General features: G+C 41.6%; 1 protein-coding gene across 1 annotated transcript in view; it reads right to left on the bottom strand.

The window, feature by feature from the left end:
• The window catches only part of AGBL1 (AGBL carboxypeptidase 1), a 266,761-nt gene that overhangs the window by 145,245 nt on the left and 102,270 nt on the right, over nt 1-19,246 (bottom strand). The window contains exon 18 of the mRNA XM_041469320.1: nt 18,668-18,848. Within this exon, the coding sequence (XP_041325254.1) occupies nt 18,668-18,848 (181 nt within the window). The remainder of the gene's footprint in view (nt 1-18,667; nt 18,849-19,246) is intronic.

Raw genomic sequence — 19,246 nt, 5'->3', positions numbered from 1 at the left:
ATGACTACAAATGTCAGGCTTTGTCCTCTTGGACCAGGTTGCCATGTGATGCCTGTCAGTTCTTTACTATGCTTTTTCACCTTCCTTTCATCTGCTACTGCATCGCATGGTGAAGAAGAAAAGATATTTTCTTTCTGTTGCCTATAAACATCTTCATTGCACTTCAAAGTAGCAGGGGGGAAATAATTACAAATGGTGAAAAACATTGCTCAAAACAAATAAAAGGAAGAATAAATGAACCCTTCTCTTTAGTGAATTGATGCATCAATATATATATTTTAACATTGCCTTTCAATAACCAGATGTACTGCAAATATGTCACAGCTAATTCTGAATAAATAAGGTGATCTTCTTTCCAAATGTACCACTAGCAAATCTGACACAATTTTTTTTTCAAATCCAGAAATTATATACAATATTCATTCCTGTTCCCTACTAGACACTTATCTTTCTTTTACCTCCAGGTAGGACAGCTTATAAAAGTAACTCCTTTCCCAAATCCCTACTGGAAGCAAAAGAAATATTGTGTTATAATTAGCTCCACACAGACAAATGTTTTATTTGTACCACACAACTAAATATATATATATACTGGTTAATTTTACCTAAATAAAAACCACAATGTGGCTTTTAAATTATTTAAAATTCTTTTCTCAACCTGCTGAGGTATTTTTAATTGTTTGTGATGAGAGACACCAAATGCAGATTCAGAGAGTGAAACCCCAGAGAGGTTTAAAGTAGGTCATGGAATCCTGGGGCCCTTCCCTAGATACTGCAGATAAATGGATTATTACTAACACAGTTTTTAAAAGAAATGATCAATGACAATTTCATTTCACTTAGCCAAAAGAATTTCAAGGAGGAGAAACAGAGAAATCTGCTGTGATTTTCAAGTTTGATGGCTGCTCTTCTCTTGTAAATTCCTCCCCACTACCACCTGTTTCATACTTGTCATTAATATCATAATTACTGAACTGTTAGTCAGAGAATTTACAAGCATCACCTATTATTTCTTAGTGATTAAGGGAAAAATGCCATAGAAATGAAAATTATGGTTTGGAAGATATAAACCCAGGAATCTTTTTTCCTGGGATTTGAGCTTGTTCCAGATCTGAGGAAAGTTTAAACTACACTAAAGATTCTGAATGCTATTAATTGGACCATATAACACTCTCTCTTATTTAATATAAAACAGTCTACATAAGTAATAGGGGGAAATATTGTAATAGCACAGGCCAACAGGGAGCAAAGCTACTTAATGAATTGAAAAGGAAGAATTATTTTACAAATGCAGGAGAACTACTAGGCCAGTTTCCCCAGACTGAGGTATATTGTCAGAGCAGCAGAGGGAGGCCAGAAAGGGAAACAAGGCATAACACCCATCAGAACAGGGTAAACTGAGAACAGCTGACATAAAGCACACACTTTCTCAACAAGTACTGCAGCTCCTAAAACACATAGTACTCTAAATGACTCGTGGAATCTTGGGTACCAAATCTAGGTAATAATTAGTCTGCCTTAGAACAGCTGGAGAAACCTTCTCATATGCTGTGTGGAAGCTGCCCTCTCTGAACTACAGTATTTTGTGATCATAGAGTGGTTTGGGTTGGAAGGGACCTTCAAGGTCATCTTGCTCCATCCCCCTGCCATGGGCAGGGACATATTCCATTCGACCAGGTTGCTCCAAACCCCATCCAACCTGGCCTTGAACACTTCCAGAGATGGGGCATCCACAGTTTCTCTAGGCTGTGTGTTCCAGCACCTCACCACCCTCAAAATTTCGAATTTTTTCCCCCTAACATCTAATCTAAACTTACTGTCTTTAGTTTGAAGCTATTCCCTTTTATCCTGTCACTCCAGGCCTTGTAAATAGTCTCTTTCCTGCTGGCTTCCTTCAAGTACTGAAAGGCCACAATTAGATCATTCCAAAGCCTTTTCTTTCCCATTTTTCTTAATTTTTCCTCATACCAGAGGTGTTCCAACTCTCTAAACATCTTGGTGGGCTCCTCTGGGCTTGCTCCAGGAGGCTGATCTTCCTGGGCTAGGGAAGGAGGCAGCTCTGCAGGTGGGGTCTGACCTGAGTGGAGCAGAGGGGCAGAATTCCCTCCCTTTTCCTGCTGCCCATGCTCCTCTGGATGTGGCCCAGGATGTGTCTGGCTTTCTGGGCTGCCAGAGCACGTGGCTGGGTCATGTCCAGCCTCTCAGCCACCAGCACCTGTTTTTGTTAAACCCCATTGACTTTCCATGGGTCACTGCTCAAGCTTGCCCTGGTCAATGTCGTTCTTTGAACCCATCTGACAAAAACAAACTGATTTCAAAGAGTCTCTCTACTACCAGGAAACAACAACAAATATTTCTCTGAACAGTCTCCACCAGTAATGGTAAGCAATGACCATGGAGCTTCCAAGGTCCTTGGTCCACATCATGCTAAAGAGGAACTTTAAAAAAATCCTCGTGGATTACCAAAGCAAAAATAAATAAAGATGAAAAGTGGGAGACTGGGAGACAAAAGCCAGAATGAGAACTGCATGGGGAGAGAGACATTCACAGAGAAAGAAAGGGCAAAAGTTTAAGGCAAAGAGAGACAGATTCTGAACCGAAAAGAAATTAGGATATAACTCCCTGTGGGAGTAAAGCAAGAGAAAAAACACCATATGCTGGGATAACAAGGAAAGACAAGCAAAATATTTACATTTCTTTTCACATAACTGAAAAGGTATAAATCATAAGAAAAACCAGCTTGGTACTCTGGGGGTTTCTCAGTATTGTTTTGTTTACATACAGAGACCCAGGACTTTGCTTAGAGCATCTTCCATTAGCTCTACAGAGCAGAATTACAAATGAGAAACCAGATCATTCTCTGGAAATGATGCTAATATCAGTCTCCTATGGTTAATAAGCTTCTGCACTGTGGAGGTTTTGGCTGAAAGTTCATGCTGCAAATCCAAATAGCACTGGGCAAACATCAGATTGGAATCCTGGAAAAAATGCCAAACTATTGCACCAAAAACCAAGAAAGATGAGAAAAACAACACTCTTATCATTTGACAATGTTGCTTTTCCTTCCCTGTTTCCTGCAAATACTGGAAAGAATCTAATTTTCAGTACACTCCTTGTTACCAAAAATCCTAACACAATTTATAGACTGTAATTATAAACCAGACAGTGAAACATGAAGAAACTGAAGACAACAGCTGTTCTCCAATTCAGAGCTAAGAATAAATTTTCAGTCCCAAAAAGCAATTACAGCCTCCAGGACCTTTAAACCAGAGAAAAAAGTGAAAATCAAAGTCAAAGGCTGAGATGCCAGTCCATCATTTGTGCCTGTAAGCTATTGACAGATTGCTCCATCAGGTTACAAGATACTGACATCATTTGTCTCTTACTGAAATGCAGCTAAAACATTCAAATATAATAAAGTGACACCTCCACATCATGTTGGAAGGTAAGCAAGAAACAGCTATCAACCAAAATTAGTTCTCCAAGGGAGGCAACAGCACAGTGTTTGACACATCATCAAGGATTACTGCCCTATTTAACAAGATTCCTCTGATGACAAGTAATGACAAAAGTGATGGCTCATAGCCTGGGCTACAGATTTTGCAGACCAAAGCAGAAGATGCCACATGGCCTTGCTCCTCCTCTGAAGGCATTACACAGGGCTCACACTTCCAAGGGTTGTCTGAGTTTAGAGAGAATTCAACATCCAGAACAGAATTATTTAAAAGGTCTCACAACTGGAGTAAACATTAACCTTTATATAATCTGAAAATATATCTTCTTGTCATAGCTGCTCTGGATTTTATTTTATTGTTGTGGGGGGTTTTTTCACCTATTCTGTGTTAGGAATGCACACTGAAAGCAGAATACAGCATTCTACCAGTGCTCACTGCAGTGAGCTAAAGGGTCATGGAGAGACACATGGAGGGTATAGAGATGCTTTTCTTCACTCTATTGTTTCTTATGACTTCCTACATTAAATGAAACTGGAATTTAGAATTCCTCCCTGCTTTGCTTGTTCATCTTTTCTCCCAGCTTAACCTTTCTTTTTCAGCCTTACCCTTAGGATTTCCTACCCCTGGCTATGCCATTCCAAGCACTTCTTTTCTCTGTACTCAGCCAGGTCTGCCTCGCTGTCACTTCAGCCGTAGGAGTTAGCAAAATTGGCTGCTTTGATTAGAAATCTGTGAGTGGAAGGCAGATAATAGCCTGGTTCTTTACACCTGATCTCCCAGTGAGGGGTCATTGATGAGGGTCAACAGCTGAAATAAGTGTCTCATCACATGAAGAGTTTGTGAAGGAAAATCCACACTGTCAAATGAAGTGGAGCACAGCAGCACTGGGAGCTGGAGGGGCCTGACTTATCTATATATTTGGGTTGGTTTGAGTTTGGAAAATTTTACTCTAGGAAGGAGCTTCCAGGAACTGTAAAACCTGAAGTTCTGCTCTGAACTGCAGAGCAGATGCACCTGAGGGACTGGCAACTCCATCCTCCCAGAAACGGATTTGCCAAAGGGGCAAGAGAACCTGTAAGCACCCCCCCTTCTCCAAGGCTATGCTCTCATCCCTGCAATCAGGCTGCAGGAATAATCCGGAAGCAAGGGGATTTCCTTAAGCCAGTTCACTGATGGGCTGTGATTAAATTATCTCTAATTAATTTGTTGATTGACACTTGTAATGTGAAGACCATCCCAGATAATTTGACACTGGCCATTGATGAATCATCAAGTTAAAGCCTTTACTTTAAATATGACTGTTATGAATGAAATGTTACATAGTGACATTTGATATTTTGCACCAATTACTACTGTGCATGTGGGCACATAAGCACCATTTAAGCAGAGTCAGACTCAGGCTTTTAGGAGCTCAGGGATCAAAAGAGACAGACTACTTGTCTTGTCTAGGTTTATAGACTACACAGCTATTGAGAGTCCATTAATCATGTAGAGGAAAAAACAGCCATTATGGTTAATGAAAAAGAGAGATGGAATCGAGGAGGTTGAAATGGACAGGTGCCTGTTGTGTCACACAACCTTTCATCCTCCTGAACAGCCACTGGTGCATGTGTCAATCTGAAATGAATTTAAAAAAAAATAAAGAGCTACTGTTGGGTTAAATGTGACACAGAGAGAAGTCTGAGATAAGTCACACACACTCCAACAGTGGGAGACAGAGTTGTGAAAGCTTGTCCCATTACTATTTAACTTGAACGGTCAAAACAAGTAGGAAATATCCTACAGACAACGATCCTGTGTCAGGTGTGCTGAGAGTCAAAGCCCTGTTCCTTCCCTCAAGACTCTTTTGTCACCCTTACCTTTAAAACAGCACTTGTACCACTTTGCCTGTGATTCCCACGTCTCATACATGCAGGAAATTACAGATCAGGACTTTCATTCCGCTGCATTTCAGACTCAATCTATCAGAGGTGAAAGGAAGAAAGAGAGGGAATCTGAGAAAAGAGGGAAAGTCTGGGAATGTATCAGGGGACAGAACTATGCGTCCAGTCCAAAACATGGTGCTAAACAGGCTTCCTTTAGAGAAAGATTAGATGTTTAGAACTAAACTTCGTGGCTTTTTGAAAACTTTTGTCTTCATGATTTTTGAGACAACTGTTGAAACTGAGGTTTATTCCTGACAAAGATGTAAAACTTCAGAAGTTTCAACAGAAAAAGACTTTAAAATTCTCAACTCAAGACTCAGAGGCTATAATGCCCATGAGAACATGCACTTCCAGCTTTCTTATTTTCTCTTTTGAGCACACCATTGACCCTACCTACAGCTTCCCCCAGCTGTTTGTGTAGCTGCCTCTCGTTTTGGAGAGTGTGTTGAGAGGAAGCCAGCATGATGGATAACAGGAGTCCTTTGACATACCGTGTCATTTATCACATAACAGCCTCAATCCTGCTAAGGTGGCCTTCTCCATATGTCACTGTCAGCTTCTGTGCCACCTCAATGCATCAAAAAGAAAAGTTTGAATATGAAGCACTGTAATTCCTAAGTCACAGCTCATTGCAGCTTTCCAGACATGAAGAACCATTCTGTCTATCTGCCAGCTTGTTTGTTTAATTTTCACTGTCTCACATATGTGAGAAATTAAGTCTTCAGTGTGGAAGAAAACCAGAAAAAGTCAGAGGTCTAGCAGAGGGAAGGAAGATAAAAATCTCTAATTCTGTCAGGAATCCAATGTGTCATTTTGAAGTGGAAAAAGAAAAGGCAGCCTATGACCAATAGGTACTGGGGAATTAGTAAGAATACTTCCTTCTTCCCACTCAAGGAAAGAGGTTCTCTAATGGGCTCAGAGGTTCTCTAATGGGCTGATGTAAATGTAGCAAGGTTAAAGCAATGCAGACAAGCTCCTGAACTCGGCTGCCTAATGGACACCTATCTCATACCTTCTGCCACTTGAAGGGTACAAAATGCACTGAAGGCTTCCAGGAAAGCCTCTTGAGATTATCCAGCAGGTCCTGCTTTGGGCTACCTCAATTAATCAGAACTCACCCATCAGTCAAGATTTCAGCAAGTCAGCTCCCAGGGGACACCTGAGAACACAAACAAGAGGAGGCTGGAGCCTCTGCTCCTCTCTGTCCTGCTGACACAAACCCACAAGTCTCTGTGCAGTCTCATGAGCTTTACCACAGATGGTAGTGGAAGCATGAGCCACCCACACTTTTCCATGAGCCTGAAGGGATGTAGCCTGGCTCAGGTTAATTAAGTTTAATATCAAGTTTGAGCTGCCTGGAGCACTCACACCTCATCTGGAGTTCTCTTCCCCCCTCTGGTGTGAAATAGTCAAGGCCATCATTCTTCATTTCTAGTCTGAAAACACTCCTGCAACAGGGTAAGATCCCTTTTCTCAGCTTGCTCTAACAAACCTCCCTCACCCTGCCCTGCTCATAGCCCAGTCTCTGCAGAGCACCCCCTGCACCATCAGGGCATCCGTGACTCTCCAGATGAGTCCAGAACAGGCTCAGTTTTAGCTCCTTGAGTGACCCATGACTGAGCACAGCTCCCACACCAAGCCAGGAAAATCACCCTACAACACACCCTGTCTGTGAATTACCACTTAGAAAGTCTAAGTTACAACCTTCCTTTTCACATTCTTTTAGCAGCTAACACAGCTTACATTCCTGGCCTAAACTTATATGAATCCGAGACTCATTTCCCAGGTTAGAAAAATTTGCATATTACATTTCAATGATTCACAGACTCCCCCAGCATGAATGGTGTTAAACTCCAAGAATCAAGATACCATTTCCGATCATAATAAGTGACTTAAAATATACCGTTTTCCACTTCCTTGGGTCATTGTCATATAGTCTTAATATATTTCCATTTGATATTGTTCCCTTCCAAAAGGGTCACAGGCAAGCTACAGCTTGAAAATTCATCAATGAACCTTTATTATGCTAAACCTTAATAACATTATTAATATGATGGAACTTAAATACAAGTTTTTTCCCCAGGAACTGTTTACTGACAAAACCTCATCCTTCTGTGACATTCACATTGCTACTGTCCTTTCCTGACATCTACTCTTTCTTAAAGAACCACAGAAGGGATATTAAACACAATCTTCTTTCAAAGCAGTATTTCCATTAGTCATAAGTCAGATGACTCAAAAGTTCCTATTTTTAGTGAGAATTTCAGTGTGCTGAAGATCTTTGAGCAGTTTAGCTTCAGCCCAAATAGCCTTCAATTTCTGTGTCAGATTGGACATCTCCATCCTCTCTTGAATATTTGCAGTAGATGCTCTATATAGATACATTTAAAACGGGAAAAAATAAGAGCCTATTGAGCATTCAGAAAGCCGATGAGCTAAGTCACTAAAAACCCCTTTAAAGGCCTTTGTAGTCCTATAGGCAGCTCTCTCCCTGAAGCTGCAGGATGGGGCTCTGAATCAACAATATTGCTTCTCCTATCCTTTGTCTTTCAGAGTTTGGCATAAAGACAGACTTGTTTATGTGCATGTAGGGAAAGTAGGAAGCACAAGAATGATCATTCAGCTAGGGGCAAGCCTGGGTCATTATTTGGGCCACTAGGCAATGGGGTTGAGTTATGGCTTGCCATGACAGTATCCTAAATAACTGTTAGCAGGAAATATTATCTTACATTACAGAAACAATTACAAGAGTTAACCATTTGGAAAAGGAAATCATGCTGCTGAAGAAGTGCCATTCATCCACCACAGCTCACATTCCTCAGATTAAAATAGAAATTTCAAAGGGAAAAGAAGATAAATCAATCCAAGTTTATGTCCAAGTAATGCAACATGTCTTTAGGGTAGCACACACCAAAACATATGCATATTTGTGTTGCTGATTTGCACAAACCCATTCCCGTAGGATGGACATCATAATTGAAAATGAGAGCACAAATGGCCACTTAAATGCCTAAACCACAGCTTGAGTAATTGTGCATGCACACACATATCTGTTTTTCAAGCACAACTGCATCCTTTCAGTCCTGGCAATCTGGATCAAAATGGTTTCTATTAACATTATATATGCATTTACATGCATAGAATACTGTATCATTTGGACCTCAGAGTTTTTGGCAAACCTCAAAGCTAACTGCTTATTTAGGTTTCCATGAGGTTTAAGCAAGAATTAGCAATGACAGAGTCATTCCTGCACCATAGCTAGTTTGTGGAGAATTAGATATGTACTCTTTGGGGACCAATCCATCTGGGACTGCATGTAAAATAATGGTTTCAGAGCTGCCACACGTGTTTCTCAGAGATTAATAAAATACTCAGGGAAAAACACAAAACAGAAGGGGGTTGAGTGCACCTAAGTGATTTCTTTTCTGTGCTTTGCAAAATCTGCTGCAGAGCTAGAAACTGGTTGCCACAATTTCTACCCAATGGCCTGAAAGCAGAAACCCACGACATTCACAAAGCAATGGGTCCATCTGCTATGAAAGAAAAAAGTCCAAAAAAGGGACAGTAAGCAATGCCCGAAAGCAAAGCCGGTGCTTTGTTATGGCACTTTGAGACGAAAGATATAACAAATTAACTTCTGTCATTAGTCCATACTTTCAGAACAGACACTCATCACTTAAAACACAGAGAGAGCTTTGAACACTGTCAAAGCCAGTTCATTAGAGAATGATCCACTCCAAGTGGACTCCAAAATTGTGTGGGATCTGCTGCTTCAGCTGCATCCCTACAATCTGTGGGGCCTGATGGGATTCATCTGAAGATCTTCAAAGAGCTACTGATATTGGAAAAGGTTTTTCAATTATTTTGAGCAGTCTTGGGAATCCAGAGAGATTCCAGATGACTGGAAGCTGGCAACATTGTCCCAGTTTTTAAGAAGGAGGACCCCAGAAACTACAGGTCTGTCCGTGTCACAGGTTTGGGTCAGATATAAAAGAAGTAGTCCCCAAAAAGTGCCTGGGGACCAGAACAGGCTCCTCAGGGAAGTGGTCACAGCACCAGCCTGACAGAGTTCAAGAAGCATTTGGACAATATTCTCTGGCACATGCTGTGACTCTTGAAGTGTCCTGTGCAGGGCCAGGACACTTCATCACTTAATGATCCTTATGACTCCTTTCCTACTTGGCATATTCTGTTATTCTGTGATAAATAACATCCCTGAGCTGGGCTTTTGTTTTGATAAGAAATTGTCTAATGAAAAGATACACTTGATTTGAAGTATTTCTACTGTTTACAGCAACAGAACCTTTTTCTTAATATTCTCCTCTTTATTTACATTCCCAGCTGTATTACTGTTATGAGCCTGAAAGCTCACAGCCATTGATATGGACACTATTTGATTTTTGAACAGGAAACATACTGGATGGGATTACATCCCATTCAAAGCTGTCTAAAGACAGACAGAGAAGTAGCACAGTTCAAGGGTGCCCTCACCTGCATGTCAGGGAAAGCAACAGAAATTATTGCGACTTCAAACACTTAGCTGTTCTCCACCTGAAATCCAGCATGTGCACAAGACCAAAGAACAAAGTTATTCAAAAGCAAATTCTCTTTTGTGTAACATGCATGTTCTGGAAGGGAAAACAACTGCTCTCCCACTGTCTTTGGATTGCCACGTTCAGCCTCTACATGGGTTTACAGTAGGACACTTGACAGGTAAATCTGCAGACTTTGCTTTGGCTATTCCATGCAGATGGTTCAGCCCACAAAGTGTCAGTTGCCTTTCCAGAGATCTCAGTCTAACCCCATACATGTTATTTTTGTCATCTAAAAATATCCATGAGAAATGAAGCTTACTCTTAATCTCCTACAGCTCCTTCTACTTCGTGTTCAGACCTGGTGTCACCTCTCTGCTCTCCCAGATGTAATCCAGCCCTGCTTTGGCTAACATTATACCAATCTAAGCATAGAACTCGCTGCTACTCAAACGAGGTGCTAGAGATTTCAATTATACAGACCAAGATCTATTAGAAAATTGGATGGAAGTTCACCAACGTTTTTTCACATCACTGGAGCAACAACTTCAAGCCATGATGGTGCACTGTAGAAAGTGACTGATTAGTGCAATAAACTATGTGGCTACATAAAGCCTCTTTCCTTGGTTCTTCTCATTTCTGAATGGTATTAAAATAGTTTATGAGTGTTCAGCTGCTTTGCACTTTACACCCTCTTATGTGCCATAACTGTTAGAGGGAAGACAGAAGACTCATCACTTTTTTAATCTTTCCCTTTTGTTTTTATGCTAATGACCTTTTGTTATCTAACAAACAATGAATACAAGAAACATTCCTCAAGAAGTAAATTTCCATTAATGTCATTCCTCTTACTGCTGGCAGAAGACACCACAGACCAGAGCTTGAACTGAGAACCAAACTTCTGCTTCAGGCAGTGCTCCATGGGAGCCAGGGTCCCTGGGAGGACTGGTACTTCCCGCCTTCAAAAGCTGAGCTTATGAGCATTTTAGGAGAAAAATGGGGCAACATGTGAAACAGAGAAGGAAACTTCTACTAGAGATGCTGTCATGGGATGCACCTGGAAAGAATTCTTGCACTCACACCTTGTTACTGCCTGGGAACGTTAAAAAAACCTCCCAATAAAACAACAAAACAGCATTACATTAATATATTGACTTGATTATGGATTGCTATGTGTGTATGGCTGGCAATGAATCCTTTTTCTTATTGGCATTCCATGAAATATACATATATGCATGCAGACTAGAATATAGCAGCTCTTCTCCAACTAGTAGGAGTCCTTAAGTCTTTGCTATTTGTGGCAGACAAACAAAAGCAATCAAAAAGGTGAATTAGGACCTAGACTACATTGTTCACTTCTCCTCTGTGTTCTGCTTCTCCAGACACTGAAGGATCCTATGAGTTATAGTGCAATATGTAACAATTTTACATAAGGACACATCCACTGGTGAAATTCAATAAGCCAGTTCTAAAACACTATGGAAAAGTTTCTCACTTCTGCACAGCTCTGAATGTGACAATTTCCAAAGAATTTTACATCATAAACCACCCCTCTTTCTATGCAGAAAAACACCAGCACAGTTACCTGAGAGTCCCTACCAAGGTTATGACCTCATGGAGGTAGTGCTCATACACTAACTTCAGAGTCATGCAATGTGCACAGATCCAAGGTGCACCATCACTGGAGCCTTTCCCTGCCTGTGTCACCCCCTGCTTCTCTATTTCCTCCCCTCAGCTCAAACCTGAGCTATACAACTCTAAGAGCCCTTCAATTTTTCTACCCCTTAAAAACTCAGAGCTCCTTTGCAGCATTAAAATTGTGCTGCACCTTTTTCCCAGCAGTGCTGCCCATTAAGCTGCAGAAAAGGTTTTCATTTCTCACCCTCTCATTACAGTATTGACTCAATTTTCTGGGTTTTATTTTCTTGATGCTTCTGTGGGACATTCAGCTGGGTTTATGAAATTAGGATGGCAATTTGCTGAAACCACTGGAGCAAATTTTGCCCGTGTAATTACCCAATTGCATGTGCAATCACACAAGCCATGTGCACAGGTAAACAATTCAAGTTCAGCTGGACCTCTGTAGGTACATTTTTGCACAGCAATTTTGAAAACATAAGCTCTCAAATGAAGCTTATTTTTGTAGATAAGGCTCTTCATCACTTTTCTACAAACATCATTTCCACTTGCCAGTCTGTTTCCCCAAGCCAAGGTCATTTTACATCCCCTCTCCTATCACAGTACTTCACCAGCTTTTAATGCTACATTTGAATAACAGATTACAAAGAGAGGGAAGGGAAGGGAAAAAGTGAGAGAGAAATAAATAAATAAATAAAAATGTTAAAGAACAGCATTAGCCAAAACACAAAGCTAATGCAGCATAGAATTTTTAAAAAGCAAACTCATGGAAAATAAGCTTTACACTTGCAAAACTAAGCTCCTGATTTTTTTTTTTTTTGTTCATCAGCTTTCAAAAATTTCAGTGCATATTTCACAAAAAAATTATGTGTTTTAATACTTAAAAGGGCCAAATAGCAACATAAAATGAGAAATGTCACTTGGAACTCCAGGGATGTCCAGTTTTCATGGCAAAAGAAATATTGCCTGATTTATTACACAGGGTAATATATGAAGGTATATTACAAGAGACAATAACCTTCATTCCCAGGCAATTTCAGCTTTCCAGGTAGTGTGGATATTGCAGTAAAGTACTGGACATTCTTCATTGCATCTATAAAAGTGAAGTTTTTACAATTTCATTTTGTGGACTTCTATTTTCCCATCCTATGAATAACAACTCCATCTCTGCATCTGTAGCTTCCAACAGGCTTTAACTCAGGTAAACAGACTTGATCTTGAGATGGGTGGCCAAAAAAGCCCCTTTACCTGTGATATTAGTCCAACTCCAAAATATTCAGCTTGGATATCAGTATTTGATATCTACCACAGTCACCCACAAGGTACCATCCAAGTTCAGCAACAATTACATCTCACTGTAAATTTGCTTATGCAGCCAGCTGGGCCAGGGTTTGCATATATGAAAATCCCAAGAAGGTATAAAGAGACTCCTGATTTTAATACATTTCCCCAATTCCTGCCTTGATGATACTGAGGTATGCTTTACAAACTCTCATCAGGTGGCTGTGGCAGTCATTGCAGCAGGATAATTTCCCTGTGCCAGGATGTAAGCCTGAGGAAGAGCTGCAACTACAAAGCTCAGAGCTCCATGAAGTGCTTCATGCAGCCAGGACTGAGATGCTGGGTCAGGCTGCATGGGAGCCAAGAGCACAGCATCCTTTTCATTCCCTCCAGCCCCACTGCACAGCCTCTGGCACTAATGCACCAGGCCCTAACAAGGCACCAGCTGCTCCTTGCCTGTCTCTCTACAGAGCCCAGCACGGGCACAATTGTGATGGGAATAATATCCCACAAATGGGACTCAAATAAGCATAATAACAAACAAAAGGGATAATGACACACAATCAAGCTAACAAGAATTATAATATAATTCAATCATCTCATTAACTTTACTAAAAGCTAGCTTTGTACACCAGTCTCCTGGCTCCTGAAAATGTCTTCAAAGGAGTGCACACATCTGATTACAAACTCACATCATCAGTTAGGAAAGCAGACACAAATGCAGAACAAAGGGATTCCTTTCAGAGCCTGTGGAACAACCTGTTCCTATCTAATATTCATGCTAACTTGAAAATGCAAGGTAGAACCCATCCAAAATGAAATAGTTCCCAAGGCTAGAAGCTGAAGTGTTCAGTAGTCCAAGGCAGTAACATCTCTGAGCCCACACCCAGTGATTTTTGTAGTAAAATTTCCAGGTGACCTTGCATAAATTGTACAGGGAAGAGCACAGGGACACACACACAACTCATTGGGCACCTTCACTGTGTAAGAGCTTACAAAGCAAGTGCTTTGGCAATTGGCAGCTGGGAGACTGATGAAACATGGAACAATGCCTTGGATCCTTCCAGTTTTTAATATGGCCATTAACTAATTAGATTTCACGACCATTTAGAAGACAGATGATATTGCAATCTCCATTCTATTAGCAAGAACAATATGGTACTTCCATGAGAAACCTGCCAAGGGGAGAATGAGGCCCCAGAATTTAAACAAACCCTAGATCCTGTCCACATCACACCTTGTAGTCAAAAGGCAGCAGTTGTGATGCTCAGTTATTAGGCTGGACACTGAGACAAGCAGTTGTAAGCAACAAGTTGTGTTCACTCTCTGGGTCAGACTCCTGAAAGCACATGGGATATGCTGAAGATAAAAGGAATTGTAGCAAAGCACCCAAAATTTCAGCTGTAGACCTTCTGAGAAGCAAAAGCACCAAGAAATAAAGCCAACTGCTGATACAAGGCTGGTGCTGAGTCCCACAAACAATGATATCAACACAGGCTCCTGTTTTAGAGGCTCAGGCACACTATAAATTAGGTGAGGGTGTTAAAACAACAGCTGGCTGCTAATTAGTCACAGCCCCCCTCAGCAGGGTATCAGCAAAGTGGCAGAGAACATCTCAAGTAAATTAAATTTTAAAAAATCCTACTGCAATCACTCCCCTGACAGACCCTTCCTTCATCTCCCCTCTCAGCTTTTTATTTATTGTAATTACTTTAGTAATAAGATTTGTTTCCTTGTTATTATATATATTACCATGCAGGGCAACAACAACAACAACAACAAAAAATAATAGCTGGGAAGAGTTATGGAGCTTATTTATCTCCTTGGCTGTTATTGGGCTGTTGGGTGGAGAGAGCAATGAGGAGATGGGGGCCTGGGAAAAGCAGTAAATAGAAAAGAAAGCATATTCCTTGGGAGCAGAGACATATGGGGGCATATTTACGAAGGAGGAAACACTGACAATGAGTGAATAGAGCTAATAACTCAGGGGGCCCAGCAGCCCTGGCTGATAAAAGAAGGAATAAACAATCCTGCACTGGAAGGGCTGTCAGAAGGGAGAGTCCTGGGGTGCAGCTGTCTGCAGGGGGATGTTTATCACAGAAGGAGAGGCGAGGATAGGCTGTCACATCAGCACAGCACAAAGGGCCTTGGATGAAACTGGGGCACCTCCCACAGCAGAGAGGAAACTCAGACAAGTGTGTGGTGCAGGGCCAGACACCATTTCTGGTTGTTCCACCAAGGAACAATTCACAGAAATGAGAGCTAAGAAATACTGCAGCTCATATTTTATCTCGTGCTGTGCAGGCACTAGCCACATTTGGTACCCTAAGCTCTCAAATCCATCACTGCCCTCTCAGTGAAAGGCAACAGAAGCAACACCTGAGGCACCAAAGCAGCAAAGAGCTGTAAAAATTTCTGCTGTACTTGAGGAAAATTAGCCCACACTTCATGTGCACCTCCCAGAGCCACCGAGTATCCCAATACAGATGTTCCCAGAACTTGCATCTTTGTCATCTCTGAGCAGTCAGAGATGTATCCCAGTACAGATGTTCCCAGAACTTGCATCTCTGTCATCTCATGAGACCGGTGCACATGCTCTTGCCACCTCCCAATGTGCATCTCAGAGCACAGCCGGTGTATGTGAGGGTTGAGTCTTTCACAATTTACAAAATGCTCTTTTTTTCCAAGCATGCCTTGCCTTCCACATATGCCTACCCAACTACTTTTGGCAAGGTGGTAATAATTTAGGTGCAGAACTTCTGAAGAAAACACAGAGACAGGCTCAGAGAACATCTGTCAAAGAGCAGCACACGACTCCTGTAGCACTCTCTCCCAGAGAGAAATTCCATTAATTCAAAACTACTCCTTCCCCAGCCTTCTCACATCTCTGCTCTGTCCTTAGAGAAACAACCACATCATAGATTAACCAGTCTGGATAGAGCATTTGGAGTGTGTTTGCAGAGTGCATGGCACCAATTTAGAACTAAACTTCTCCTTCAACCCTCTGACCACAGAGAAGCAATAAAGAGAAGGAGGGATGTCTGCAGTTGTACAGCTTTGTGTGACATCACCTCAAGACTTAGTCCTTAAGGACGCAGTTCTGCATCATAAACTGACTCCTTAGACCAGCCATTAGCTTTTTTCCCTATCCCTGATCCTTTCTGCCTCTTATTGCCCAGAGAACACAATGTGTCCATTCAGGAGAGTAAGCATTAATACAGGAGAAAAAAAGGTCATTTATACAAATAGTGTCTTAGGTGCTTCTCCTCCTCCTAAGGTCATCCTTCCAAACAGAAGGCACCAGGTTCCAAATGTTAAGTGGGAGCACACTCCTTTTTTTCCTTTGTACTTTTTGAGACTGTGCAGAGGAAAACTGTTCTAGGAGGGATTTTAGTGGGCATTTCTCTCTCTTTATGTCAGTAATTGTCAAACAACTGAAGTTTTTCTCTGATAGGCTTGAGGAGGTAATGAACAAAGCCCCTGAGTAAACAAGGAACAGAGAGAGTAAATTAAAGGGGAGGGAGCATCAAGGGAGAGACAGAAAACCCAGCACCTCACCTGCCTTTCCTTGGAGATGCAAAGCTTACTCAGCCTGTGCTGGGGGAGGGCAGGTGCAGGAGAGAAGGATGTTTTTAAAACAGATGAAGAATAGTCCATATTCCAAAAGAAAAACCTTTTTTTGGAATATAGCAATGGCTATATTCCAAAAGAAAAACCAGGATTTCCTCTACCTAGCTGCTACTATGGTTACCCATGCCTTTGAAGAAATCATGTGGCTTCCAATAAATTTCCTTCATCTAAAAGAGACCCACCAGCTCCCATCTCCACTCATTGGTTCATTATTTTGCAAAATTCATCAAGTTCTTTTCAATGAAAAGCCTCCTTGATTCAACAGGAGGGAAGAGTGAGAAAAGGGAAGCAGATGAAAATAAAAAGGAATCATTTAAATCAGGTAAAGGAAGAGGAAGAAGATGCCAATTCTTACACATTCCCACACACTCTTACGTGCTACCAGTAAGCCTGAGCCATAGAACAAAAATTTTTTTTTTTTTTACTATAGGAGGAGCCACAGCTACTAAAAAACATACATATAAAGAAACAAGAAAAATATGGGAGGAGAGAGAATCCATGGGAGGATTCATAAGAGAGATATATTTAATTTAAAGCATAAAGGAATTATTTATTCCCCTCTGCAGGCCTCATGATCAATAAAGGAGACGTGGCCAAGTCCCTGTTCTCCTGGTCCTATCCATTTAAGGTTAGTAAACTCTTCTTCATCACCAGATTTAACTACAGTTCAAGCTCATCTGCACCATGGAGCACAAAACACACCTCCTGTGTGACACATACCCTTCATTCAGGTGTCACCAAGAGCCACAGTCTCCCTCCTAAAGGTCCCTTCTCTGCTGCACTGGTTCCTGACAGCTGGAGGAAAAGGTCAGCCGTTCCCTCCAGTCCTGCATCTGATGGAAAATTTAGCTAAGTGTAGTGAGAGGAAAAATATAAGGGGGAAAAGCCACAATTGTTTTTCCTGTTCCTTCTGTCTGAGAGGATCAAGAAAGCATTTGGTACCAGCAGAGTCTTCAAGTACCCTGGGGCAGTACCCAGCTGTTCTGAACAGTGCTCCCAGACTTCTGACAGACCCAGGCTCCTGGGAGCACAGCAGCCCAAAATCTGTGACTTCACAGACTAGAGCCTTTCAGAAAAGCCCAAGGTGCTCCCTGGTGAGCCACTCACCCCAAACTCAAGTGAGTTTGAAAGCCAGCTCAATTCAGTTGTTGCTCAGGATTTACTTTTTTGTTCCCATAACCCTCAATAATCACAGCCCAACCCCAAAGCAGGCATGGGACTGTAGCTTAATAAATGTTGTTCCTCTACACTTTGCTGTGTTCCAGTGCTTATTTAAGCCCATCTTTCAGCTTTGACATTTGTTGTGTGCTCCTCTGCAATAAGCCAAGGGACACAGTTGTTGCAAACTCTACAAGACCCCATCACCAGGTCAAGACAGCAGCCACTGGTGGGATGTGGTCATGATGTCCTGCCCTTGCACTGGGCAGGACCAACAGTTATTAACTCACTGCCACTCCACAAACACCCAAAGTGAACAAACCCCACTGTCTGCAGGGAGGAGGAGATTTGTTTTCCAGCAAAGAGCAAGCCTACCTTAGCTTAGTGCCCTCTTCATGGTTTCACACAACAATATTTATTTCAGCTCTAAATATTAGGAGCAGAGTTGTACCTTTTCCAGTCATGTACAGGGCGAGGGAAGTTAGTGTGTGTGGATAGGGAGGGTATAAGGTAAAGAATGCAAAAAGGAATCAATATTTTTCCAAGATCAGATTCAGTATCTCTTAGGAAACATGTGGGAAGGAAGATTGAAAAGAAGGTGGGAGAAGGAAGAAGGTTCACTATACAGAAATATTTCTGTGAAATTTTAAGAAATCCTTATTCATCCTCCCCTGCCAGGTTATACAAAGCATTAATTACAGCCAGTTTTTCCCCAGGCATATCTGCTTTGCAGCTGTATTCTGCCCTGCTGCTTTAGCAGAATGGATAAACCTCCATTTGTCAGTAAAGACCCTGTTTCTCTAGCACCACTAACATGCCTTCCAGGGAACTGAGAGATCTTCTGGACACAGACAGTACAGAACCACATGCACCTGACAAATGCAGGACAGCACACCAGGCCATGCCTTAGATTCGCATTTTCCATATAGGACTGATAACAGGATGAATAAAAACACAGGGCAAAGGGAATTCTGCCAGCACAAACACTGAAGATGGGAACTGCTGGGAGCACAGACAAACCCCAGGATAAGCACGCGCCACAACTCACTTGCCATTGATGACTCCATCAGGATTAAGCATGGGCACAATCTTGAAGATGAAACATTTCCTCAGGAGCTCAGCAATGGGATCGCTGCTCACCAGGAACTCCAGGGTGCCCTTCATCACCCAGCTGGCATTGCTCTCCCCAGGGTGAACACGGGCTGTGAGGAACACGTAAGGACGGCTGCCTGCAAAGCAAAGCAAAAACACCCCCAAACTAAACAGGGCTTTTCTTTGAACAAGGTCTTTGCAAGTGGATTTTATTCCTTTTGAATTTAGATAGCAATCCAAAATGCATTCTAAGGAAAATACATCCCTAGATATTCCAGATATTTTCTCAAGGTGCTGTTTATAAACTGATCACAGATTTGGTCCTCAGAACCAGCACAGAGCTAAATTTCCCTTTTTATTCTGTGATAACTTCTAGGTACTTACATTTAACATTACAGAGCATTCTGCAGGTGCAGGTTACTGCCTCCAAACAGCTTTACCATACTTTCTAGCAACTATTGAAAGTTAGATCCCATCAAATTTCATTAAGGTTTAAAAGGCAGCAAGTTATTTAATTGTCTAAGGTCCTGCTCCA

This window comes from Pyrgilauda ruficollis, unplaced genomic scaffold (genome assembly GCF_017590135.1).
Source record: "Pyrgilauda ruficollis isolate IOZ18807 unplaced genomic scaffold, ASM1759013v1 scaffold23, whole genome shotgun sequence".
NCBI classification, from domain to species: domain Eukaryota; kingdom Metazoa; phylum Chordata; class Aves; order Passeriformes; family Passeridae; genus Pyrgilauda; species Pyrgilauda ruficollis.
The sequence above is the reverse complement of the archived record's forward strand: the minus strand, read 5'-3'. Positions and strand labels throughout refer to the sequence as shown.